The 27,055-nt window shown below is 35.9% G+C and overlaps 3 protein-coding genes across 6 annotated transcripts in view; 1 reads left to right on the top strand and 2 right to left on the bottom strand.

The window, feature by feature from the left end:
- Positions 1-2,580, top strand: part of LOC127662726 (connector enhancer of kinase suppressor of ras 1-like) — a 51,788-nt gene extending 49,208 nt beyond the window's left edge. For all 3 annotated transcript variants that reach the window (XM_052154019.1, XM_052154018.1, XM_052154020.1), the window contains one exon: positions 511-2,580. In XM_052154019.1, the coding sequence (XP_052009979.1) occupies positions 511-855 (345 nt within the window). In that variant the 3' untranslated portion in view covers positions 856-2,580. The remainder of the gene's footprint in view (positions 1-510) is intronic.
- Positions 2,581-2,894: 314 nt separating this feature from the next.
- On the bottom strand, positions 2,895-6,896 carry LOC127662734 (claudin-23-like). 2 transcript variants are annotated; one of them, XM_052154037.1, is made up of 2 exons: positions 6,524-6,896; positions 2,895-4,681 (listed from the first exon to the last, which is right to left on the bottom strand). In XM_052154037.1, exon 2 carries the CDS (start codon positions 4,569-4,571, stop codon positions 3,897-3,899), a length of 675 nt encoding a protein of 224 aa, XP_052009997.1. In that variant the 5' UTR covers positions 4,572-4,681; positions 6,524-6,896; the 3' UTR covers positions 2,895-3,896. The 2 variants fall into 2 exon arrangements, with proteins under 2 accessions (XP_052009997.1, XP_052009995.1); XM_052154035.1 differs by having other exon boundaries at positions 2,895-4,678.
- Positions 6,897-10,379: 3,483 nt separating this feature from the next.
- On the bottom strand, positions 10,380-23,043 carry LOC127662729 (grainyhead-like protein 3 homolog). The gene is made up of 15 exons (XM_052154027.1): positions 22,923-23,043; positions 21,361-21,526; positions 21,199-21,263; positions 20,335-20,569; positions 19,989-20,074; positions 19,716-19,866; positions 19,063-19,174; positions 18,624-18,718; positions 17,153-17,311; positions 15,759-15,840; positions 14,616-14,749; positions 13,834-13,960; positions 13,596-13,681; positions 13,424-13,488; positions 10,380-11,459 (listed from the first exon to the last, which is right to left on the bottom strand). Exons 1-15 carry the CDS (start codon positions 22,937-22,939, stop codon positions 11,342-11,344), a joined length of 1,698 nt encoding a protein of 565 aa, XP_052009987.1. The 5' UTR covers positions 22,940-23,043; the 3' UTR covers positions 10,380-11,341.
- Between the last annotated feature and the right edge of the window lie 4,012 nt (positions 23,044-27,055).

Genomic DNA, 27,055 nt, shown 5'->3' with positions numbered 1-27,055 from the left:
AAAACAATATATACACTATTTGAAATGAAGACTTAAAAGTATTTGGACACTTTCTATTTGTCAAATTGATTTGACCATGTCCATAGTTACTCTGTTTGGACATCTGTTTGAACTTGAACATCCACTAAAAATTGCCATGGCATCAACTGGTTTAAAATCTTTGCAAAAATGGTTCAGATAGTGAAGACATTTATTTATTTTTAAGAGAAGGGCTAGCCTAATTTGTTTGCAAATGCCACTTGGTTGGATTTTTTGTCATATAATGCAAAGACATCTTTAAGTGTCCCTTAAGTGTCCAGACAATTTTGGGGCCACTGTATGTCCACACTACTTACCCAAAATGAACTCTTATTTGAGTAGTTCTAACTCAAATCAGTACAATATAACACTATATGAATAGATGCACACAGTGTATAATACTATGTGTTTACTCAGAATTGGTAAAAGGCTCAGGGTGATTTCAGTATTTCACATATGCTGCTATTTTTTATTTTATTTGTATTTTTTTAGGCAAAGGAGGCGGAGCTGCACCTTGTTAACAAGATCCTGGAAGATTCCACGTTTTCGCCGCAGAAGTTCCGTGAGTGGAAGCAGTTTAATGAAGAGCTGCTTCAGGATATTGAAAAACTGGCTAATGAGAGACAGAACAAACAGATAGCCTCACCCAAAACAGAGAGCGTTTCCACTGGTGACGATGAGGCAAGCAGAATGAGCCTGAGTGAGGGGGAACAGTTGGTAGATGCGGAGCTTACTGACGATGGAGGCACCACCCCTGTAGATGCAACTGTGCAGGTGCAGACACATACTACAGGCATGGGTGATGCCACACCCACAGAGAACTACTTTTACATATGAAACAAACATATTAGCTTCTGCTCAGTCCTGAATGGTGTTAAAACAGCTTAGAGAAGTGAAAATCAGTATGTCTGGACATCTAGGACAGAGCACTGGCTCAAGTGTCACCAGAACCGATATTTAATATGTTTTTGTCAAAAGTGAAAATCATCTGGAGCAAGAACAACTGTCCTACTTCTGCTGTATATTCAATATAAACAATCACTGAATTTATTATGAACTACTGAGAAAAGAACAAATCAAACTTTAGACACTTGATAAAGGACCATGTTTATGGTGATGTATGTAGTTTTAAATAGAAATCGTACAAGAATTATATTTATAGGATGCATATTTGTTTGTTCATCAGGTATGTTATTAAAGGTTTTATGAATGTTTTTGGTGTGTTCAGACAGCTCAGAGAGACATACAAGTATTGCTTTTATAATGATCTATTCTTTTTATTATGAATGAAGGTGTCTTTGTGGAAATACAGAACCTGAAAACAAGTTCAGCAAGCTCAAAAACTATATATTTTACAGCTAAACGAGATAAAAATGATACCTCATTTTGCATGGATATAGAACAGGAGCCTTTGTATTACAGTAAGTGCCCAGCAATGGTCATTTCCTCAGACTTGCCACACAGTGGTGGCCACAAGCTGTAGCATGCTACGGCCACCTGTTCCTTCCTTGAGTCTTTCTTTGTTTTTTATTCCAAGAGTGTGTATATTTAGCCATGTAATGGTTGACTTTATACAGTATGTGCTGCTGTATCCAACCCTATTTTCCTGTTGGATGAAATGTGTGATTTGTTTTATTCTCGTCTGATGAGTAGCTTGAATAAATACTGTAGCTTGAAATAAAATTAGACTAATGAAAAATTTAAAAGGGGGGATTTATGAGCCACCATTTTTTTTCTAAACAGAACCTAAAGAGGTACACTTAGAAAGAGAGGGTGTTAAATGTTTTTTGTCTGTGTGCACATGCACAATTGTGACATTATACTTCTTTAGACACATTTGAAACACAAACTTCCATTATAATTTATTTACATTGTGCTATTTCAGTTTGTTTTGTTTACTCTCAAAGAGCATGTGTAGTGTATATATAGTAGTTTAAGCATACTTAACTATAAAGTCAGAAGAAATTTGTAAGGTTGTATTAGAGAAAGAGAAAGTCTAGAATGGGATTTGTCATTTGAATTGTACAGGTATACATGTATTAATAAAGTGTAAAGTTAATGCAAGTTTTATGCAGCGTAAAAGCCTCACCATCTCACCATGATTGCCAGTCTGCAATTTGTTTAAACGGTCATTAAATTTGTTCGCAAAAAGCTACGTTTGTTTAGTCGAACACCGCAAATTAATACTGCTCTGCTGTTGTCACAGTTTGTCTCCAGCGTGTTCAAGGACTCTTATTTTGAAGTTTTCTCCTGTCCTACATTTCCCAGAATCCTCTGCCCTAATCACTTCCTCGTTATCCCCACCTGTATGCCATTCCCTCATTAAGTCCCCTTTGTATATATACCTTCTAGTTTTGATTATTAGTTGTTGGTTGAGTTTACAGACGCTGGCTCAGGGACAGCTGAGGCTACAGCTGTTAAACTATAACACAATTTTAAGGGTTTCCTACTGACATACATATCTGCTGCACATCTGTTTTTGTGGAATTTTATTTCATATTTTTAATTGAGCACACCATTTTATTTTTTTTTAGAAACCTAAATAAAAATGGTCAAATGTTATACTGGATTAGTTGTCTTATTCTGCATTATTATTATTTTCAAAGCATGCTCTGGTGTTTAAAGATAAGTGTTTTGTTCTTTTATCAGAAAAGGCAAACTCATATGACGTTACACAGTGAAGTGAAATGGTCACTGCTTTTTGTAATGTGGGAATGTACAGGTGATTCTTAAGCAGCTGCATTTAGCGGGAAATCATTATTTGTTAGCATGACACGTAGACAATTGATAGTTTGAGGACAGACATGTGATGACTGAAATATTACAAGCAGTCTGACTTTTAACATGACACGAGTGGAAGCAGGAAATAAGCCTTTGAAACATTTAATCAGATAAACAGGCCATATCCAGGTATAACACATATTTACAATGTCAGTACAGTTATTACAGATAAATAAATACTGCTGGTTTATGTCCAAGTTTAAAGCTTTTTATCAGCTATAAGCCTTAAGTGACATCACATATGACAATGTCTCACCTACTAGTGGGAAAAGCCCAAATGCTTACAGTTTTGTGACATTGCTTTCATTTTATGACAGCTTTGAAAAGAATAATGAACCGTAAAATCTGAGCGATGTCAAAGCAGATAGAGACACCACATACGACAACCAGAAAAGCCCATATCAAAATTTTAGTTTTGATCTATATGGTAGTGTAATCTTAAAAGTTGATAAAGTTAACATTTAGCAGATTTAAAAGTTACTGTCTTTTTTGTTTTTCAGTGAAAAATATTGATGACTCTTTTTGCGCTACACAGATTATTCTCAAATCAAATGCTCTCTAGAATGAGAATGTCCCTCAAAATCCATCTGCAACTGACTAACAAGTAGCAAATCGTGGTTGTCATGTAAACTAAAGCCTAATGGAATGTTCTGGATCATCTATCAACAGTATTTGTGGCATAATGTTGATTACATTAAAATAATTTAGACTAAACCCTTTTATTTATTAATATAATGGGTTAGAGTAAGGCACTTGCAATGGACGTGAAAGGGGTCCAAATGCTAAAATAAACAGTTTCAAAAGAATAGCTACAACACATAAACAGTATGCTAACATGATTTTAGCATGATAAAGTTTAGGTTTTATAGCTATACTTTTGAAACAATGTTTTTTGTGTTTATGTACTGGCCTCATTCATTGCCTTACTGTAACTGCAATTTTTGCTGCTGCTTTTTCTTTAATTATTATTATCAAGGGACTAGTTTACATTTTTTGGTGGGGAAATCAACAATATGGCACAAATGCTGTTAATTGAGCTTCATGTGAACTTTCCTTTAGGGGTTTATTCTTCGATGTGTCCCACTAGGGTTGACGATCTAACAGTTCACCTCATACATCTCAACACTGTCTTTGAGGTTCTGTTTGGGACAGGATGGACACTGCACACTTTTGAACCCAAACAGCAGTGCAGCCCCTCCCAGCACTTGCACCCAAGCACCAACCCATCCAAAGTAGAGTGACCCGGCCGGGTGTAGCGTTAGTCGAGGTGGCTTGTGTATGTTTAGCTCCTGCATCTCAGATACAGTTGAGTCTACCTCGATCCCTAGCTTTGAGAGGTGGCGAGTGTACACTCCTAATGCAGCCAGACTGAGCATGCCCGCTAGCACCACCAACAGGCCACCAGCAGCTGCTACACTCCTAAGAGGGATATCAGTCCAACAGCGAACCCCCACACTCGCGAGCACAATCCCAGCACTGCACAGGAAAAGAGATGACAGCACCATCCCCTGAACCAATCGAACCCGAGCATCTCGCTGGTAGGAGCCCGAAACTGGCCAGCATTCTTTCAGCTCAGAGTGCACCACCTGCAGGCAGCTCTCCCATAGGCCATCTGAACGGAGCAGGAGGAGTTCCGTGGTTCCACCCCGTCCTGCAGTACCCAACCGTGCCTGTCCTTCCCTCCACTGAGGTGTGATCGCTGCAGTGAATACCAGCACAAGTCCCAAGGGTGCAAACACCACCCCCATCAGCATGGACACAGGAGTGTGCATCGTGTTGATGGCCAGCCTTTGCGATGCACAGCTGAGTGGATGGCCACAAGATGCTGCCAACTGTCTTTATGATGTTAAACGTGAAGCTGAGAACCACCACTTAGAATCTGCTGAAAAGAATCAGATTTAAAGAAAATTGTATATAAAAGATTCTACTCACAAGAGTCTAGAATATTCGCTCCATAAAAATCACAGTACAGACGTACAATCCACTCTCTTACACATCGGTGGAAACAGACTTAAGGTTTCTGTCTGCTGTTGGTTACGTAGTCTGTTGGATCTTAAGAGAGAAAGAGATTGTATGTATACATGCATGTCTTTTTAGCTGATGACTCTCCTTTGAAATATAAGAAGCATTGTCACTCCTGGCAACCACCACAGTGGAGGTGAATACCCATCTGTTGCTAGGAGACAGTAACCTGGACAATCCCATGGTTGCATCTTTTGTGGTACAGCTTAGGTCCTAGGGCTATCGTGTGTGTGTGTGTGTGCATGTGTGAGCTGATTAGATGTTTTATAACTATAAATAATTTGACGTTGACAATATTGGGTAGTTGAAATATAGGATTGTATGTGTGTTGTCATAGAAGATGATATTGGTTTTGGTATCGGATGACTTTTTAAGTAGTCTGAAGGACATTTTATATGTAGACAGGAAGCCAGACGTCTGGGAGCAAGCTAAATGTTTGTCTCACACACACTCACTTACATTCATAGAAGACAAGGACAAAAGAGGCTGTCGAATGACATGCTGCAATAAAAAAGGGCATTTTTAATGCGTAAACTGTACACACGCCTACAATTTTTCCACAAGAGTCTGAAGAGAATCTGCAAATTATAATTGGTCATTAAACGAATATTCCAGGTTAAATACAAGTTAAGATCAATTGACAACATTTGAGGTATAATGTTGATTACCACAAAAAACAATTTCGAATTTCGAGGTTACATTGAGGCACTAGGTTAATGGGGCCAATCTGATACATTTTTAAATACTCCTTGTTTCAAAGTATGGCCAAAAGACGCAAACAACATTCATGTTAACATGATTTTAGTGTGATAAAATTGCTTACGAACCTAGTATTAAGTTTTACAACTTTTACAACAGAAGAATTAATGTAAGCAATTTTATAAACGAACAAGCTTCATCTTAACCTTTTCTTCACCTTTAACCCCTCCAAAAGTTGGCTCCATACATTGCAAGTACATCACTGAAACCTCGTCTGTTGTTGTCGTGTTGTTTTCTTAAAGAAAAGGAGGCACGATTCAAAATTAATATTTGTGGTAATCAACATTATGCCACAAATGCTGTCAGTTGAGCTTAATTTTCATTAGACCTGGAATATTTCTTAACCAACTTCTCTGGAAAACCACCTTCAAAAGTATTTCAGAGAGTGGGGTGGGTGCACATTGCCACACACTGCTTGACGTGACATTATAACACTTTGGCCAATCACTGTATGTGCTAAGAGGATGTTATTATGGTATCTATCACCACATCAATTTCCAGTCTTTTCCTGATCCAGTCACCTCTGTTGCATGGAAACCCAAAAAACAAACACATAAAGGACACACTGGAATACAAAAAATAAACAGAACAAACTCTGCCACACCAACATATTGTGGCTTCTCACATTCCTTTAATTATAAATGCCTACCACTTTTAACACCTGCTTTTACATTGCATTAGTTATGAAGAATCTGGAAAAACAGCATGATGGTATGATCAGGGCGGTAGTCGATCACTGGTTTTTCCAAATGATGGCTAAACAGATAGAAAATAACTATTGATAATAGAAAATAATATTATAATGACAGTGATAAACAGGCTCATCTGCAGAATACAAACTACCCACATTAGATATAACAGAGAGAACAAATGCACACAAAAAAAGACAAGCTTATTAGTGAGAATCCATGAGATTTGCAGCATGAAAAGAAATAGCTCTGACCTGCTCTGCTGACCCTGTTTTGTGCTCGCCCTTTGCTGCTAGCCTGCAGAAAAGACCAGCTTGAATTCCAATGCCGATCCAGCCTGGTTTTGCTGTCATCCACTGTGTATAAACACTCTCTTCATATGTCCATAGAACTGATAATTCACTTGCTCTCCTTGTTCATTTTTAGATGGATCTGTCATCTCTTTTTCTGGATAAGCTTTTCTTTCCATACACACCCCTGTCTTTGTTTCAGACAGACAGACACACACACACACACACACACACACACACATAACAGAACAAATAGAAAGTTCAACGTGTGCTGACTACAATACGTGGTCTGCCTGCATAAGGCAACCAGGCTATCTGAAAAGAGAACAGATACATAGAAAGATACAGAGAAGAATGGAAAGAGAAAATGGAGTAAGAATATGAATTTAAAGATACAGCATTTTATTACATGTATTAGTCAGAGCCATCCACACACACACACACACACACACACACACACACACACACACACACACACACACACACACATTTTATTAGGCTTCAAAGGAGCCTTACATAATATTTGACCTCCAAGCTGTTCAGACACAATTACTCCTGAATAGAAATGTAAAACAGAACGGTTACATTGTACTGCTTGTGTCTTTGATGGTCTTCTGTCCTTGCTATGGAATATAAAACTGTAAAAAGAGATCAGTAAGCATCAACAACAAATCTCCACCTTTAACCAGACCCGACCAGTAGGTGACGATATGCATGAAAAATGCGAAGCTCCAAAAACAAAAGACAAAGTATGTGGAAGTGAAAGAGACCTGGCTGCCACAAAAAGTAAAGCTATACTTTTAAATGAATTTCTCAGAAAAAAGTTTTTTTTATTGATTATATAACCTTAACATAACATTTTACCTGACAGGTGTTCAACAATCAAGTCTGTGTCCAGTATTTTCTATCAGCTGTTTTGGAATCAGAACTAATGATGACCGGTTCGCAAACAAATCACACTTTTGAGTCTGTTCTTTTCAGCAAATTATTCAAATTAGTTAAACTGTCTGAACCGATTCGCAGTTCGTTCTGGATAAAGTTGCAAATGAATCACTCGTTTGAGTCTGCTCTGTCAATGAATCTGTTACATGGGTCTAATATTCTGATCCATTTGGACAACTCTCTCGTTCCTTGAACAGTTTGGATCGCCTTTTCTCTCAGTAAAACAGTAATTGGATACTTTAGAACAATGAGGACAAAATATAGCATAGAATAAAGTGGGTATTAACTGCAATGAATGGAAACCAATCTGAAAATGCATACTATAATTTGTCAGGAATTGAAGTTCTCAACATCTGCACATGCAGCTTACATTTACATTTATGCATTTGGCAGACGCTTTTATCCAAAGCGACTTACAGAGCACTTATTACAGGGACAATCCCCCCGGAGCAACCTGGAGTTAAGTGTCTTACTCAAGGACACAATGGTGGTGGCTGTGGGGATCGAACCTGCGACCTTCTGATTACCAGTTTACCAGTTATGTGCTTTAGACAACTACACCACCACCACTCATACAAGCTTACACAAATGACTCCTTATGAATGACTCCATACTGCAGGTAAAGACATCAGTACTATGTAGTACTTGGTACTTCTTTTAGATTTGTTTGTTTTTTAGTACTGTATTCATACAAATAAATACTATATCACGTTGACTTGCTGTGCAACTATTAATTATCAACAATGGTGAATTACCATATTCCACATGTATGTACATGTGGAATATGGTAATAAATGTACACATGCATAATACACATGCAATTGCTTACTCATGGTGGAGCTGATGTTTCAGTGATTGACTTGATTTACATTTGACATTGCTATTTGATGAAGAAAAAACATGGAAGTAAACTAGAGCAAGTACATCACTTGAACAGTATGATATAACTATTGTCATTTGGGTGTACTGCTGAAATTAAAGTTGTGCACCTATTTAGACTCCATAAATGCAGAGAAAATACATATGTGTATGTATGTGTATCTTATGTGTCAAATGTATAATGATATGTACTTATAAATATGTGTTTGACAGCCAGTTGCATCTCATGACATTTCTGTGTGAAAATAATGAATCCTGTTCTAGATTTGTCCTGATTTGTTGCTGATTTGATTTATGAAAATAAAACATTACAATTATTTCAAAATATATTTTATTTCATTATTTTCTAATTGTCTTAAAATATTTTGTACATTTTACACTATCACATTTTGGGCATTTTCTACATCCATCATTCTATAGATATAAGTGCCACGTCTCTAAAGACCCGAATATGAGTAGTGTTTTGGAGAAATACCATGCATTTATGGGTTAAGCAAAGATGGCAACATCCAGGTCACATACAGTGGGTACGGAAAGTATTCAGACCCCCTTAAATTTTTCACTCTTTGTTATATTGCAGCCATTTGCTAAAATCATTTAAGTTCATTTTTTTTCCACATTATTGTACACACAGCACCCCATATTGACAGAAAAACACTGAATTGTTGACATTTTTGCACATTTATTAAAAAAGAAAAACTGAAATATCACATGGTCCTAAGTATTCAGACCCTTTGCTGTGACACTCATATATTTAACTCAGGTGCTGTCCATTTCTTCTGATCATCCTTGAGATGGTTCTACACCTTCAATTGAGTCCAGCTGTGTTTGATTATACTGATTGGACTTGATTCGGAAAGCCACACACCTGTCTATATAAGACCTTACAGCTCACAGTGCATGTCAGAGCAAATGAGAATCATGAGGTCAAAGGAACTGCCTGAAAAGCTCAGAGACAGAATTGTGGCAAGGCACAGATCTGGCCTGCATGGAGTTTGCTAAAAAACACCTGAAGGACTCCAAGATGGTGATAAATAAGATTCTCTGGTCTGATGAGACCAAGATAGAACTTTTTGGCCTTAATTCTAAGCGGTATGTGTGGAGAAAACCAGGCACTGCTCATCACCTGTCCAATACAGTCTTAACAGTGAAGCATGGTGGTGGCAGCATCATGCTGTGGGGGTGTTTTTCAGCTGCAGGGACAGGACGACTGGTTGCAATCGAGGGAAAGATGAATGCGGCCAAGTACAGGGATATCCTGGACGAAAACCTTCTCCAGAGTGCTCTGGACCTCAGACTGGGCCGAAGGTTCACCTTCCAACAAGACAACGACCCTAAGCACACCGCTAAAATAACGAAGGTGTGGCTTCACAACAACTCCGTGACTGTTCTTGAATGGCCCAGCCAGAGCCCTGACTTAAACCCAATTGAGCATCTCTGGAGAGACATGAAAATGGCTGTCCACCAACGTTTACTATCCAACCTGACAGAACTGGAGAGGATCTGCAAGGAGGAATGGCAGAGGATACCCAAATCCAGATGTGAAAAACTTGTTGCATCTTTCCCAAAAAGACTCATGGCTGTATTAGATCAAAAGGGTGCTTCTACTAAATACTGAACAAAGGGTCTGAATACTTAGGACCATGTGATATTTCAGTTTTTCTTTTTTAATAAATGTGCAAAAATGTCAACAATTCAGTGTTTTTCTGTCAATATGGGGTGCTGTGTGTACAATAATGAGGAAAAAAAATGAACTTAAATGATTTTAGCAAATGGCTGCAATATAACAAAGAGTGAAAAATTTAAGGGGGTCTGAATACTTTCCGTACCCACTGTACTTCAGGGCTGCATGAGCAACTGACAGGTATTTGACCTCCTTGATGAAAGCAGCACACAGATGTCCCGTTGAATGTTTATCAAGATTGGATTGCATTCCAACTAATTTATCAAGTTCCCATTTTGTAAGTATTTTGTAACTAAAGACAGTGACAATAACACTTCAAAATATTTTTTATTGTATTTTTACTTATAAAAGCAGAGGCAGTAAAAAAGGAAAACACAGCTTTAGAATATTAATATTGTATGACAGCAATGCAAAGCATTTGAAATGTACAAGTTTTGTGAAGCAAAATCCACAAACTGAAAAGTCACCATTAATTAATCTGATGTTTGGGTAAGTTCGACATTGCAGTAGTTCTTCCAAACTTTCTTTTCTAAATGTTGAAGGACAAAAGGTCCGGTTGTCCTAGCAACCGTTACAGCCACACAGATTAGAAATGGGTGGCGCCAGTTTTCAACATCTGGCCATCAAAGTCTTGGTGAGCGAAACATTGAAAAATATGCAGCTCTTTAAGGGTGGAAATGTGCGACTTACAAGTCTGAAACATTCTCGAGTGGTATTTCAGATGTGAAACTAACAAGCTGATAGCCTGACTGGAAGTGTACTGAAGTATCATGCGGCAAGAAAAACAAACAAACATGCAAACCACCATTGGAGCATTAAGCGATACAACCGCCTCACATCCTGTTTTAGAAATGATGGGCCTATCATAAGCAGCAAAGAGTCAGCGTCAAAAAAGGCAAGTTTGTAATTGAAATAATAACATATAACTCATTTTAAAATCAGGTCAACACACAACATTATGATATTTATGTCTATTTACAACTAATATTTACAAGGAATTTACCTTTTGATCATAATTGCTCACGTTATAAAATAACTGGAGATAGAGGTAAAATGGTATAAAAGAATAAAAGAGGTAAATGGTGTTTACACAGGCAAACTGGTATCTGTTCTAACTGAAAATGTTATAACTGGCAGGTGAGGGGATTTCTTTTGTTTCCATGGCAACAGGTCTGGCACTGCCAAATCTGGCTCTGAGATTGTGGTGCATTTTGATTGGAGGGGCAGAGAGAAGCTGCAGCAGGACTATGCATCCTGTCACTTGTTAATGATGTCATTTATAACTCCATGAGTGTGATCTGGAAGTGGTTGACCATGACTTCAGAGATTTCGATGAGGAAGGCAGATTGGTTGCTGTAGTGCTCGATGATGTTGTCATCCATGTTCACAAAGATCCTGATGGTGGTAAAAAGATAAATGGGGTTACAGATCATGAACTTCAGCCAAAAGTACACAATCATGCAGATAATGTCACAAGAGTTTAAAGACATTCTGTTTAAAGGCAGAAATGCTAAGCTTTTATTTTTTAAAAGCACTTACATTCAGTCTTCTGTTAAAAGTCATGAATTTGTTTCAGCTGTAAATTTGTTTAAATCTGCATTTTTACAATCGTTTTATTGTTTATGACATTGCGTCGCCATGGCAACTAAATTGTAAAATTGTAAGTTGTAAGTAATTTTATCACACTAAAATCCTATTAACATACATCTCGTATACATCTTGTAGCTATACTTTTGAAACAGTGAATTTTTTAACAGGGATTGACCCCATTCACTTCCATTGTATGTGACTCACTGTTACCCAGATTTTGCTTTTTGTAAAGAAAAGGGACAAGTCAAAAATTATTTGTGTGGTAATCAACATTATGTCACAAAGGCTGTCTATCGATTGAGCTTAACTTGTATTGAACCCAGAATATTAATTCAAGCTGACTGTGTTGAGCTAAGTGACACTGGCTGATGCACATGGATGAACTGTGTCCAACCAACAACAGAAAGAAACCTCAAACATTCCTTTACAATCTTCTATAGCATTCATCATTCCTTCCCTAAGGCCAGACCCTGATTTAGATCCTTAAAAACAGTCCTTATCTAACATGTTTCAATCTTATGACTTGCTCAAACAATTATTTGGCACAATAGATAGATGGACCAGCGTTCATCTTATGCAGAAATGGTATGTATGTGTATGTGTATGACAGACTAACAGCAAGGTTGTGCCAGCTCTCCCAGCCCTGAGGCTGGAAGGAGTTTGATTGAAGATTGGGGCGAGAGAGAAAAGTGAGAATGCAGCTCAACCTGTCCCCTATCCCTCAGCCATATCATCAGCTAACGGCCTGAGGAAAGTTGAGCTCCAACTTACACAGCTGGAGGCTAGGATGATTAAGTTAAAAATGCCATATAATAGAATACTGAACGTGTTTCTTGAGACCTGTGTGACTCCTTAAAGAGATAGTTCACCCTAAAATTAACCTGTTTGGCTTTCTTTCATCAGGGTAAAACAAGTAGGAGATATTAGGCAGTATGTAAGACTTTTCATAGACAGTACAATGAAACTCACATCTCCTGCTTATGTTCCTCAGAAGGAAGGCATTGAGGTTTAAAACAAGGTAAACAATGACAGAATGGATCATCTACTTTTGTGTGACAACGGTTCTCGACAATTCCTACTGTCATTCATGGCGGTACAATTATATGCTTTATTTTAAAAGCTACTACTGTACGATGCGTTGAAGTGAGTTATTCTGGCTTATGGTTATTCCCACACATGTTCTGATATGGAAGAGTGAACTGGAAAGCGCAAATGTCTACATGGAGTCATGGGTGATCACCAACCAGAGAGATAAATGAGTTCTCAGAGCCGGGGCTCATTAAGTTGCACGTAGTGTCTCTTACACAATCAGACAATTGTACTTTCTATCACAGTCCTCATCTCTCCTGTTTCGAGTTTTATAACCAACAAAAACATACAGCACAACACTGTCAGATGACTCTACCTACAGTATGTTGAAATCTTTTTGTCTTTTGTTTTGCTTTTTATTCGCCCTCTTTTTTAAAGGGGAGCAGCAATCATTACATTCCTAACACTAAAGATCTCCTGTCAACCAGGTCTGTCGACTTTCTTCCAGGCAGCTTGTTGAGATGGTGTTCAGATTATAAGAAAAGGTTTTAACAGTCATTCATCTCCGTGACGGAGGACATTTTAACATCGCTGTATTTCTGCTCATGACTTCATCTAAGCTTGCAATTAATGAACAACCAACAGCCGCTGCTGCAGTCCACCAAAATCTTTCTTTCACCCAGTGCCAGAATGGCAGTAGCTTTGAGTAAGACTAGAAACGTTATCGATATTTCACTTACCCTCGTTTGCATTTCTTGAAGATTTTCCCAATGGTGTCTTCTTGCATTCCGTACTTTTCTGAAATCTGAGAAGGCAGATGGGACATGAGTCAAGTCTTAAGCACGATTTTTCTCAGGTTTTTAAGTGAGATCTTCACAAACATGTAACGGAAAGAAAGGTTGAAAAACTCACCGCTTCTCTCAGGCCCTTGAGGGTTGGCGTGTTTAACATGAGCGCATCGAACGCTTCCTCAGTCTCTCGCCTGACGTACAGGAGAACTGCAAAAACAACACTCTTATCATAAAAATTGTCTGCATCTAAGAGCCTGTGATTTGTATCTGAGTGTTCGAACATGTACAATCGAGATAAAGTCGATAAATCCACATATTACAAAAACTGTATTACTAAATTGACCAAGAATTTTCCGTACCTCTTTGTTGCTCATCCTGGCGAGCTTGTTTGATTGGTGGGGAGCTGCTCTGGTCGCCACTTTCTGTGTAGCAGTTAACACGTTTCAGTGATGTCCGGTCTCTTTCCTCCAAGTTGACAGGGGCCACCTGGACAAACAAACAGATAAGATAAAATTTTTAAGTAGTCATGCTGATGATATCCGTTATATTGACATTCTTCTTTGAACATGAAGAGGCAACTTCCTATTTGGGGAAATGCTACAATGCTAAGCCAATGACATCAAATTTTGTTGAAGTTATGTTGAAATTTAACAGATGTGAAACACACACTTTGCTTGACTGTGGGAAAAAGGCTTGTTGGAACGGCATCTATTCCTCGTCTCTGTAAACATGGCTTAATAGCATCTCTTCAACATCAGCATACAGTAAGTGTGAGTGTGCATGTGTGTTTGAGCTCCCACAGGTTAATCCCTGTGTCAGTCAGAGGGCCATCCCCTCCTCAGGTGAGTTTTATTTGCTGTCATGTAAACTCAAGAGCACACCAGTTAGCATATCTGATCCCGAGATCACTCTCTTCTGTTCTCTTCCAAGCCCACTTCTTTCCTACTGCATTTTTTCCCACACTTTTCCTCTCTCGCTCCCATACGCTAACCCCTCGAGGTGTTGATGAACATGACTCAACTATGCTGCGGTAAGCCACATATCCTAGGATATAGGAAGAGTGTGTGTGTGTGTGTGTGCGTGCATGTGTCTGTGTGTGTGTGTGTGTGTGTGTGTGTGTTTGTGTGTGTAAAAGACATACCAGGCCACAGCGTTGCATAGTACTGAAGTGCATCTCAGGGATGAATAAGACAGGTTGTGTGACGTGATCCTCTAGAGTTTTAAAGTAGGTGCAGTCCTTTCCAACAGAGCTGGAGACCAGGGCCTGCTTACGACCTGGGGAGAACAAAAAAGCACCTTTAATATAACACTCAAAGCATTTTGACAAGAAAGGAAATTGTATCATGTACATGCATGCATAGCCACTGAAAATGCATTGAATGCATTGAGGGGCCTCAAACTGCCACCCAACAGACTGAAATAGCCCCTCAAGTGATATATAATAGTTTTATTCTTAAATGTGACAATACAATTTTCACTTTCTACATTTTGGTCCAACGTTTAATGTTATTTCATAATTAGGCTAAACACTAGCCTAATATATTGAAAAATATTAGAGCAATCAATTTAATAAAATTAATTACATTAATTAATTGATTTAATCTCAATTAATTGCATATCAACTTTTGACTGTACAGCTAGAGTTGTGCTGACTGCCCCCTGCTGACTGTGATTCACAAAAATATAAAAGTGGTACTGCAAGGTTAAATTGCTCTGTTGGTAGAAATTTATTTGCATTTTACATATGAGTAATCGTACTATATTAATGCACTAAATCAACTGCCTTAAAATACATACTGTACAGTTGTGAATGCACAACAAACAAGCCAGTGCTGATATCTGTTTTCGTGGTTATAAAGGCATTTGTTTTTGTTTCAACTGTTCAACTGGCCCCTGTGCAGAGCAGCTGGAAAGGGAACCCCATTGTAATTTAAGTTTGGGAATGCATCTTGCAAAGCATTTTTTGCACATCATTAAAAATATGTGTTTAAAGAAGAACTACTTTTGGCTTAAGGCTTGAGTCAAATGATGAACAGACTCTCTGACTCACTCGAGCTGATAGATTCAGAGTTGAGTGGTTCAGATTTGGGCTTCTGGTTGGGCTTTGGTCTCAGAGTTCTTAACTAATGGAACTCTAGTTTGCACTGATAACAGGCAACAACAAGGACAGAGAGCAGGGGAAGATATGCATTATGAGTACATATTGATTTTACGCTTCTTATAAAGTGGTAATGGGTGTTCCCTGAGTGTCTCAGGGTGTAATTATGTGAATGACGGCACTAACCATTGTTGCTGGAGTCTGCCACATTCTTGGTCCTCCTCTTGGATCTCTTCCTTTCCTCGTCTCTCATCTTTCTCTCTGCTCCCTGCAAACATTCAAGGACATTCGAAAAATTTTAATCTAAGCAACTAAAGACCATCTTGAATGTTCTAAAACATTGGAGCAAGCCTGCAAGCATCTTATTAAAAAACAATTCACAATACTTAACAGTTTTTTTAATCAGAATCTTAAAACCTGGGAACTATAGGTCTTGTAAACAACTCAATATGAGTTTGTTTCTAGTTTAGGTGCCAGCTGCGTGGTAGATATGCATTTGATCCATCTAGAGAAACCACAGCAATGCTGCAGTGCACCTAGTTCACCTGCTGCTGCTAAACCAGTCAGACGTGTGTTAAATCAGATCTTCCCATCATGCACTGTCAAAACAGCTAATAGTGTCGTGGGCCACCATGATACAAACAAACGGGCTGTAGGGAGATGAGGGAGATAGAGCAGTCTAGCAACATTTTTCTGATCAACCAAACAAAGGGATCAATAGTTTGTCTTAATAATCAGAAGATAGAGGGACCAGACAGAGTAAGCGTGAGAGATGGATTGAAAGAAAAATCACAAATACTTTAGTGTCTGTTTGTTTTCTGCTCCAAAGCAATTGATCACCTCATTGAAAATGTGGTAGTATTAGATCAGAGGTCAGTGGTGTAATGCTTTTTCAGGAAATGACCTGGTAAGTCACAACGGCAGTGAGTCACGGATGTGTTTTAAGACTTTATGACACAGTCCAAGATGAGCCAAACAAGTAATAGAGATCCAATGTGGCCACTTTAACCTCATTAATAACTGAATACATACTGATATGGAAATTAAATGTATGTGAATTTATTTTTCAAATAATTTTTTTCAAAACATGCAAGAATGTTTTTAAACTCTTTTAAACACTTTTAATTCCAATTTTGGTCAAAATGCTTCTTACAGTGAACTTACACTACCAGTCAAAGGTTTGGGCACACTTTACTAAATGTATACTTTTCATGATTTTAAAAACTAAAGGCTTTAGTGACAAAAATAAATTGTGCGTACATATATATTTCTTAAAAAAAACTACCATTTATATATAAATATTATAAATATATGATTTGGACCAAATAGTTACGAAAACGTTTTAAAAGCATCCCATGTGGATACCTCATGATGTTGGTTGAGAAAATAACAATAGTGTGCAAAGTTATTATCAGAGCCAAGGATGGCTACTTAAAGAAGTTAAAATAAGAGAAGTGTTGACATGTTTAACAAGTTTTGGTCACTAGTACTTAATTTCACAGTTTGGATTAATGTACTATTATTATTAAATGTGGAAAATCAAACATTTTGAGCTTCATATTGCATGTTACCAGGCTCACCTTATCACAAAAGATCTTGACCTGACACACGGCTCTGTGAATGAGATGGTTGCTCCCTGTGCTGAAATCATATGTGTCTATCTGAAGGTTCAGAGGAAGACCTTTGACCCCCTTCTGTGAGGAGAAGTCAGTGCTCAGAGAATTAACACCAATGTGCACCTGTAATTGAGCGAAGAGACACAATTATAAGAAACCAGTAAATGAAATCTCTACACATCACTTGAAAACCAAGGAAGTATCTAAGTATTTACTCCCAGGATTTGTTACTCAACAAGGTGACACAGTTGTACTGTACATTTCCATAGAGAACAAATAGACATGCGAGTGAAATAATCAGAATGACAGAACATGTTGCTTGGCTCATGCAAAGGCCTTACATTATTACATCAGGAAAAAATCTACGCTTTGAAAAGTTTCTTCACTTCATAACAAAATAAGGGATCAGAGGTGAGACACATTCGATGTGTCATACACAAAGATGGCACGAATGATTGTTCAATAATTCAGATTAATTTCAAAAGAAAAGGAGTGCCTATGTGGAACACAAGATGGCGAGAACAGGCATGTTTGGATCACCTACGAAATATTTGTTTTTAATAATAGGAACACTAAATGAATAATTTGGTGAACAGGTGGCAATTTGTTCCTTCCAAACTCAATTAATACACACTGATATGAAATTGGCAGTATGTTGGAAATTCATGGGATAGTTCACTCAAAAATGTAAATTATTTACTCACCTTCACATCGTTTCAAATCAAAATGACTTTCTTTTTTTCCATGAAACACAAAAGGAGATGTTAGGCAGAATGACAATCTTTGTCACCACTCACTTTCTTTGTACAGAAAAAAAAGATGCAATGAAAGTGAATGGTGAATGAGGCTCTCTTCTATCTCCTTTTTGTTCTCTTTTTGTGTTGTAAGAAATATATACAGGTTTGAAACAACATGAAGGTGAGTGAACGATATAGAAGTTTCAATTTTGGGTGATCTATTCCTTTAAAAAAAAATCTAATTTACTGCAGGAGCAGGAGTTTTTCCTCTCCTAACTAATTTTTTTCTCTTTCTTTTTAATGTTCTCTCCAACTCTGCTCCACCTGCAGCGAGTTTCACTGTCCCACCCATTACTACCCTGGGGGCATGCTGAAGCTGAAGCCCTATCTCTCTCTCTCTGTCTCTCCTTCCCTGCTTCCCTCCCTCTTTCTCTTTCTTTCTTTTTCTCTCTTCATTCCCTATGATGACAGGTGCCTGAGGAGGCCACATACCATGGATACCACTGCACTACACTACTCTAAATGATCTTCCTTTCAACCTATCAATTAACACAAACAAGTAACAGGTGAATCTGTGTGTGTGTGTGTGTGTGTGTGTGTGTGTGTGTGTGTGTGTGTGTGTGTGTGTGTGTGTGTGTGCGTGTGTGTGTGCGCGTGTGCTTGTGCGTGTTTGTGTGTGTGTGTGTGAGAGGTTGTACCTTCGCCTCCTCGTTGGTGTTCCAGATAAACGACAGTGCGTTGAAAGCAACCTCCTCTACATTACTCAATCCACTGAAGACTTCCTTGTAGTCAGCTGAGTAATGATATAAAGGCGTGTATAAAGTCAAATTGCATGAAATAAGCAAATCTCTCCATCTTAAAGTGTGTGTCTTTTTTTAAAGCATAAATCTAACTAAATCTAGTGAAGTTTATGCTTAACATAAGAAAGTTTATGCTTAACAATGGGTAAAAAAGAATTATTACATCGTTGAACACTAAATGTATCTTGTTCTTAGGGAGTTTAGATACTGGAAAACAGGACAAAAATACTGATTAGTATATTTTTTTCCCCTTTGATTGTTTAGGATTGCACAAATAAGAATTTTAAAAGCATTCTTTTTTGTGCTGTTAGTGGAAGTACAATAATGAGATACACACCAATATCAATGACTCTCTGTTTAACGGTAGGCTGTCGAGCGTGCCAGTGGTTCCAGTACTTCAGTTGCATCTCAGGACTTTTGTCATTCTCAAACACAGCCATGATCACAGTCTGAGTAAATAGGAGGATATAGAAAGAAAAAGGAGCATTATTTGAACCTGTCAATCAGCTTGTGTTGTTTTAGAGAGTGGTGACTCCCTTTAGGACAAATGCTTGCCTTTTTGTCGTTTACCGGGCGATGTCAGATGTCACCATACTAACACCCCTTTCTCTCTGCTTTGTCATGGACTATTGCAGTGTATGCTTTCAAACAAAAGCACCAAGCTGTCACACCTTCTTCACCATCTCCTAAGGTTAAGAGTCTTTTAATCTGCAGGTACTGCAGAAAAGGATATTTGTATGTATGGGTTTGGTGTAGGTGTAGGAAACTTGCCCTGAAGCTTCATTGCTGTTGCACGTCATGGTGTACCAATCAAAAAGTCAGTCGAGTTCAAAGAATGCAAAACTAACTAGTAACGCTCAGTCCTCTTGTTATATAAAAATGGAAGCATGAATTCTGTTGCTCATTTCCGAAAAATATGTTATTTTTTGGAAAATAACATATTATGTCAATATGTCAATGTCCAGATGTGTTCATGAAATTATAACTCACTTTTACTTTGCTGCATGACACTCCAGCAGTGCTGTCCACTCCCTGCAGGGTGATAGGGTAGAACTGCCCCTTGTTGAGGTACACTACGGGTATTTCTGTAGTCTTGTTCTGGGAAGCTTGTGGGGCACCAAGAACGAATTGGAAGTCATTCCTACGAAAGGGGGTCAAATTGAAACTTTACATACAATACTATTCTACTATTTGGTAATGTCTGCTGTTTTTATGGCCTTTATAAAGCCATCAAACAAAAGGAGTATGACTGATAAGTCTCACCTGTATCTTTCAGGAGGAGAGTTGGAATAGGATTCTGAGTACACAGGACTTGTCTGTCCCACAAAGGCACTGCTGTAGGCAAGAGGCTATGAACAAAAGACAAAAAGACATAGATAATGTTAAATAAATAGGACAAAGCACCTGTTTTAGACATATATGAAATACGTCATGGCATATTTTAAGCTTTGCTGTTATGGATTATTGTACAAAGAATCAATATCAGAGAGCAAAACGCATTTATGAAAGCTATATGTAGCACAAAATATGAATGTTAATGTTATATTAATATTCTCTTGTGCTTTGTAATTCATAGAAAACTTTTTCTTAGAAAAAATGCTATGCAAACCTCTGGATTAACATCAGAATAGGTTTGGTCAGGCTGCCATGATTTCTGTGATGCTGTGAGTAGGAGAGAGTCGAAGATGTTGTTGATGACTTGCTTATCATAGCTGTCCCCCATGTAGCTGTCAGTGCCTGGCAACAGTTGCTTTGATTGACTAAGGGAAATATTCTCAGAAAGCAGCTTCATTATGTGAGCATTCTCTAGTGTTGCTAGTTCAGGAGGAGAACTGTTTGGTATCCTAAGAGAACAATCATAAAAAATACAAATTGAGCTTGGAGACCAATGAACCTTCCAGTTGCAGACTATATAGTTTTTAGCAGTTGTGCAAATGGTAGTCAATCACAGATGCTAACTATTCATATTGTCCAGGAAAACTATTCACAAAGTGTCAGCTAGTAGTTACTCAAACAATGATGACAAAAAAAGTGTTAAAGTCAATAAAACCTTTGCCCATTCTCTGCATTGTTTATGGAGCTTTCTTTACATGAAAAGTCAAGCCAAACACTCTGGGCGGGAGCTCTTTGCTGCCTAATGCTGATGCTTTTTCACTGTTTGAGTTTCTCGGCAGGGTTTGCAATTGGAGAGACCAAAAAGCTCAATAGACAGACATTTTTTTACGTGCACAAAAGGGTGCTGTGTAGTGACTCAGTCTTTTTTGGGATGGGTTGAAGAAGAGGATTAACAACTGAATAAGCTCTGACCTAAAATAATCCTAGGCTAAATTACCCAGCCTTCCAATACACTGGAGAAAGAGGAAATGTGTCAACAATGGTCTTTCACACCTTGATGACCTACTGTCATAACATATATTCATCTCATCTTCTACCTGGCACATATATCATAATAAAAGAATACAGTCAAGATTACCTCTCCATGGTTTTGTACATGCTGCTTTCACGGGCACATGATGTCATCTTCTGCTCTTTTGGGGTCTAAAAATTAAATGAATTTAAATGCAACATTATACACTGAGGGAAAATATCTTAAGTGAGAAGTTTAGAAAATACTAAAGTGTCCTTTTTGTGTTACCTTGCAGGTGTCATAGATAAGATTGCGGGTAAGTTCATCATCTGATGACAGCCTTGCTTTATTCTTGTTGAGCTCACCGCTGTCTACGTAGGGCCAAGAATCCATAATGTAATTGTCTGAATAGCGTGAGTAGCTGAAACTCTCGTTCTGTTGTACCATGAGAGCCCTGGGGGAAAGAAAGGGGTGATATTAACATAGAATATGCATCATGCCTTCCCAAAAACTTTAGAGTGTTTTCAAAATATGATGTTTGGCAATGTGATTTAAGAAGCCACAGAACTTTGCCTCTGGTATACACAAGATTTTCAGTTGCAAAACCACAAACTTTAATAATGTCAAGGCACATAATTTGTTGATCTGTGTCTAGCCTTCAAACTGGCCTTTCAAACCTATCTAAAATTCAAGAGCTGTTCCAAAATAAGTCTATCTGAGACTGAAAATAATAAAATGAACTAGATGCATTGCAGAAAGTCTGATATTTTCTGTTCAGTTATGTTTTTCATGATAATCCCTCTTAGAGGAGAAGCTCTTGAAGCGAAACAATGGATAGAACCAACACTAAAATGAAGAGAACTTAATTTCAACTTAACACAAGTACCGCAAACAAAATACAAGGATTTGAAGAAGATCACTAACTCGTCAAAGAGGTAAAGGATGGATTAGTTTCGTGACTTTGCCTAACAACAAAGATTAGCAATGTGGTGGTCTGCCGTGGTAAGCTAAAATGCAAAGAGAGCTGTTTAGGCACCTGTGCTCGCACCAAGTGAAAAAGGAGTTTACACATGTTACATAGCACCTTTTATCTCCCAAAAATATTCCACATTCTAGAATCTAAAATCTTGTCAGAGTGCTCCAGCTACTTAATATTTTATTTCATTCATTTTTAGATCTGCTTAGTCTATTCCAAATGAAGAAAAAAATCACATAATTGCTTATTAATATCCTTATTATGCCATTCTAGTGCCCTGAATGTTGACAGAGACCCCAGCCTCAGACACGTTAGCAAAAAATGTTATGCACCCTGGCCCCTAGGACAGTTCAACCACGTTTTCTGTGATAGACAGAGACAGATAGTGAGAGAAGGTGTGTTTTGGTCCTGGTGTCAGTTTTCAGTAAAATTGTCCCCACATACTCATACATGTGGGTGCCCTGTTTGCTGGCTTTCATTACTCATCTTCTCTAATAGAAGTGACAGTTTAAAATGGTGAATCTTTAAACCCAAATGTAGTTTCTGATCTAGTTCAAATTCATATGGAATTTTATTTAAAAAAAAAAGAACAATGACTCATTGCAGAACTTCTAGCAAATGTCTAAGAAAATATTTGATAAACAAATCTTAAACCATTCAAATAAAAAATGCTTTACTGATTTTTATGAATAGCAGTTATAGCAAAATAATTAGTGCCAATATTTGAAAAGAGCACCGTTATTTGTGCTTCACACAGCGAAGCTAAAATACTAAAGACACTTTCGACCATAATAAAACAAATAAAATAACTTGAACTAGAGCAATAAATAGCATTAAATCTAATGTTAATAAATTGAAAACCCATGACACTTACTCAATCTCCTTGGTCATGACTCCTCTGACAGGCAATTGAGATAAAATCCTTAGTTTGTGTTCTTTTTTTTCCTCAGTAGTGTGTGTTTCCGTGTGTTTGTGTGTGAGTATGTTTATATCATGATGAATGAAGTGGTTTGATTTGTATCCACATCGCCTCTTCTATTTATCCATCCTACAGGTTGTCTACTGTACTCTGATTGGCTCTCAGCCTGAGACAGGTGTGTGATAGGACAGGTGTATCCTCCCTTAACTCTTTCTGTGCTGGAGAGAAACTTCAGCATGAGTGTGAGTGTGTTTTGGGGAGGGGGTGTACATGTCATGACATCTCATTAACATGTAAATGATTGAGAGTCACTGGCCATAGGTGTGAATTGCATCTTTTCCAAGATCAGAAACCAAAGGCACAGCTGAAAGAATAATGTTTTAACATGCTAATGAAAGGTTGCGTCATTCTCTCTCCATCACAAACCAAATTAAAAAGGTTTTGGGTCTACATTATTTATGAGTTTTTTTATTGAATTTTTTTTTTTGTTTTGAAGTAATTTAAGTAGCATTTTGCTAGTTAGAGAAAAATGATTGATACTAGAAAAACACACGAAAATGCCAATCAAAAAGTGAACATAAATTGTATATCAGACGAAGATCCCCCTCATATTTGTCTCATACCAGAGCTGTCTCTCTGTGAAGCATATTGAACCATCACCTTGGTTTTTCTAGATTTTAATAAATGTACTATTACAAAATCATTTATCAATCATCAATTTCAAGTGCATGTATTTATGTTTTAATCATTTATTCCATTCACTCCATTTATTGATCATTGTGTAATTTCTATCATTATATAATTATGCAATATTTTATTTTAACCTGCTTTTTATTTCACCATGAAAATAGCACTAGAAGCTCATATGCCATTAAAAACTAACAAAGAAATGGCGTTAAATAAAGCCTTGAAGTTTAATTTCATTATATGTTTAATTACTTACCCATTACTTCCCTCAAAGCAAGTAAAAGTGTGTGTATGGATTTATGTGCATGTGTTTGTATATTATGCTTAATCATTTCTTCCTAATGCTGTGATTTGCTTATGATATTAATAATGACATTAATTGCTTATGACATAGAACATGTCATTAATAAACATTAGTAAAAGTACATTTCAAATATCAGATTTCCAATAGAACATTTTGCAAAGTCAGAATGATATCACTACGGATAGTTATGAATCATATGGAGGAAATTATGCAAGCGCATGCAGAACATTGCAGGATGGGATTCATGCTTGCCTTTGTCTCTTAACCACTAAAATATTTGTATTCACTTTGAGTTTTGATTAATAAGAATAGATTTGGACTTTTGACTTTGTGATGACTTTTTATAAAGAGGAATGGGGATTTGATAGCTTATATATTTCCAATATTTAAAGAAGTTTTTAATATATAAAATGTTTTGAAGGATTGTTAAGATTATGCACAACATTTTGGAGAGCTGTTGTGTATTTGTATATTTATGCAGAAGTTTACACCAGAAGTGCTTGTGTTGGTTTTTATCTATAAATGTGAGTTTTAGAAGGTATTGTGTTACAAAGGGTGCGTGCTCTGCGGCCTGCCTGTACACACACCCACACAGTTTCACACACGAACACACACATCAGACCCCTCCAGGCATTCTGAAGTTAAACCAGAAACAATGCAGAAGAAATAGATTGTACGAACTAAGGAAGGAAGTCAGGAATGCTGATAACATTTTTGTAGTTTACAGTAAATGAGTGTTGGTGAGTTTTTGAGTTTCCATTTGAAAATATGGAATTCAAAATCTAATTTAAACCTGGATATGCATATCCAGGTTTAATATATATATATATATGGATATGCATATCCAGGTTTAATATATATATATATGGATATGCATATCCAGGTTTAATATATATATATATGGATATGCATATCCAGGTTTTATATATATATATATATGGATATGCATATCCAGGTTTAATAAATATATATATGGATATGCATATCCAGGTTTAATATATATATATATATATATATATATATGGATATGCATAACCAGGTTTAATATATATATATATATATATATATGGATATGCATATCCAGGTTTAATAAATATATATATATATATGGATATGCATAACCAGGTTTAATATATATATATATATGGATATGCATATCCAGGTTTAATATATATATATATGGATATGCATATCCAGGTTTAATATATATATATATGGATATGCATATCCAGGTTTAATATATATATATATGGATATGCATATCCAGGTTTAATAAATATATATATATATATGGATATGCATAACCAGGTTTAATATATATATATATGGATATGCATATCAGGTTTAATATATATATATATGGATATGCATATCCAGGTTTAATATATATATATATGGATATGCATAACCAGGTTTAATATATATATATATGGATATGCATAACCAGGTTTAATATATATATATATATGGATATGCATAACCAGGTTTAATATATATATATATGGATATGCATATCCAGGTTTAATATATATATATATGGATATGCATATCCAGGTTTAATATATATATATATATATATATATATATATGGATATGCATATCCAGGTTTAATAATATATATATATATATGGATATGCATAACCAGGTTTAATATATATATATATATGGATATGCATATCCAGGTTTAATATATATATATATGGATATGCATATCAGGTTTATATATATATATATATATATATATATATATATATATATATATATATATATATATATATATATATATATATATATATATGGATATGCATAACCAGGTTTAATATATATATATATATGGATATGCATATCCAGGTTTATATATATATATATATATATATATGGATATGCATAACCAGGTTTAATATATATATATATGGATATGCATATCCAGGTTTAATATATATATATATGGATATGCATATCCAGGTTTAATATATATATATATGGATATGCATAACCAGGTTTATATATATATATGATATGCATATCAGGTTATATATATATATATATATATATATATATATATATATATATATATATATATATATATATATATATATATATGGATATGCATAACCAGGTTTAATATATATATATATGGATATGCATATCCAGGTTTAATATATATATATATATGGATATGCATAACCAGGTTTAATATATATATATATGGATATGCATATCCAGGTTTAATATATATATATATGGATATGCATAACCAGGTTTAATATATATATATATGGATATGCATATCCAGGTTTAATATATATATATATATATATATATATATATATATATATATATTTATATATATATATATATGGATATGCATAACCAGGTTTAATATATATATATATGGATATGCATATCCAGGTTTAATATATATATATATATGGATATGCATAACCAGGTTTATATATATATATATATGGATATGCATATCCAGGTTTAATATATATATATATATATATATATATAGGTATATATATATATATATGGATATGCATAACCAGGTTTAATATATATATATATGGATATGCATATCCAGGTTTATATATATATATATATATATATATATATATATATATATATATATATATATATATATATATATATATGGATATGCATAACCAGGTTTAATATATATATATATATGGATATGCATATCCAGGTTTAATAATATATATATATATGGATATGCATATCCAGGTTTAATATATATATATATATATATATATATGGATATGCATAACCAGGTTTAATATATATATATATATATATATGGATATGCATATCCAGGTTTAATAAATATATATATGGATATGCATATCCAGGTTTAATATATATATATATATATATATATATATATATATATATATATATATATATATATATGGATATGCATATCCAGGTTTAATAAATATATATATGGATATGCATATCCAGGTTTAATATATATATATATATATGGATATGCATAACCAGGTTTAATATATATATATATGGATATGCATATCAGGTTTATATATATATATATATATATATATATATATATATA

The sequence above is a fragment of the Xyrauchen texanus genome, chromosome 22, assembly GCF_025860055.1.
Source record: "Xyrauchen texanus isolate HMW12.3.18 chromosome 22, RBS_HiC_50CHRs, whole genome shotgun sequence".
Taxonomy (NCBI): domain Eukaryota; kingdom Metazoa; phylum Chordata; class Actinopteri; order Cypriniformes; family Catostomidae; genus Xyrauchen; species Xyrauchen texanus.
Note: the sequence above shows the minus strand (reverse complement) of the source record. Positions and strands in the feature narration are given on the sequence as shown.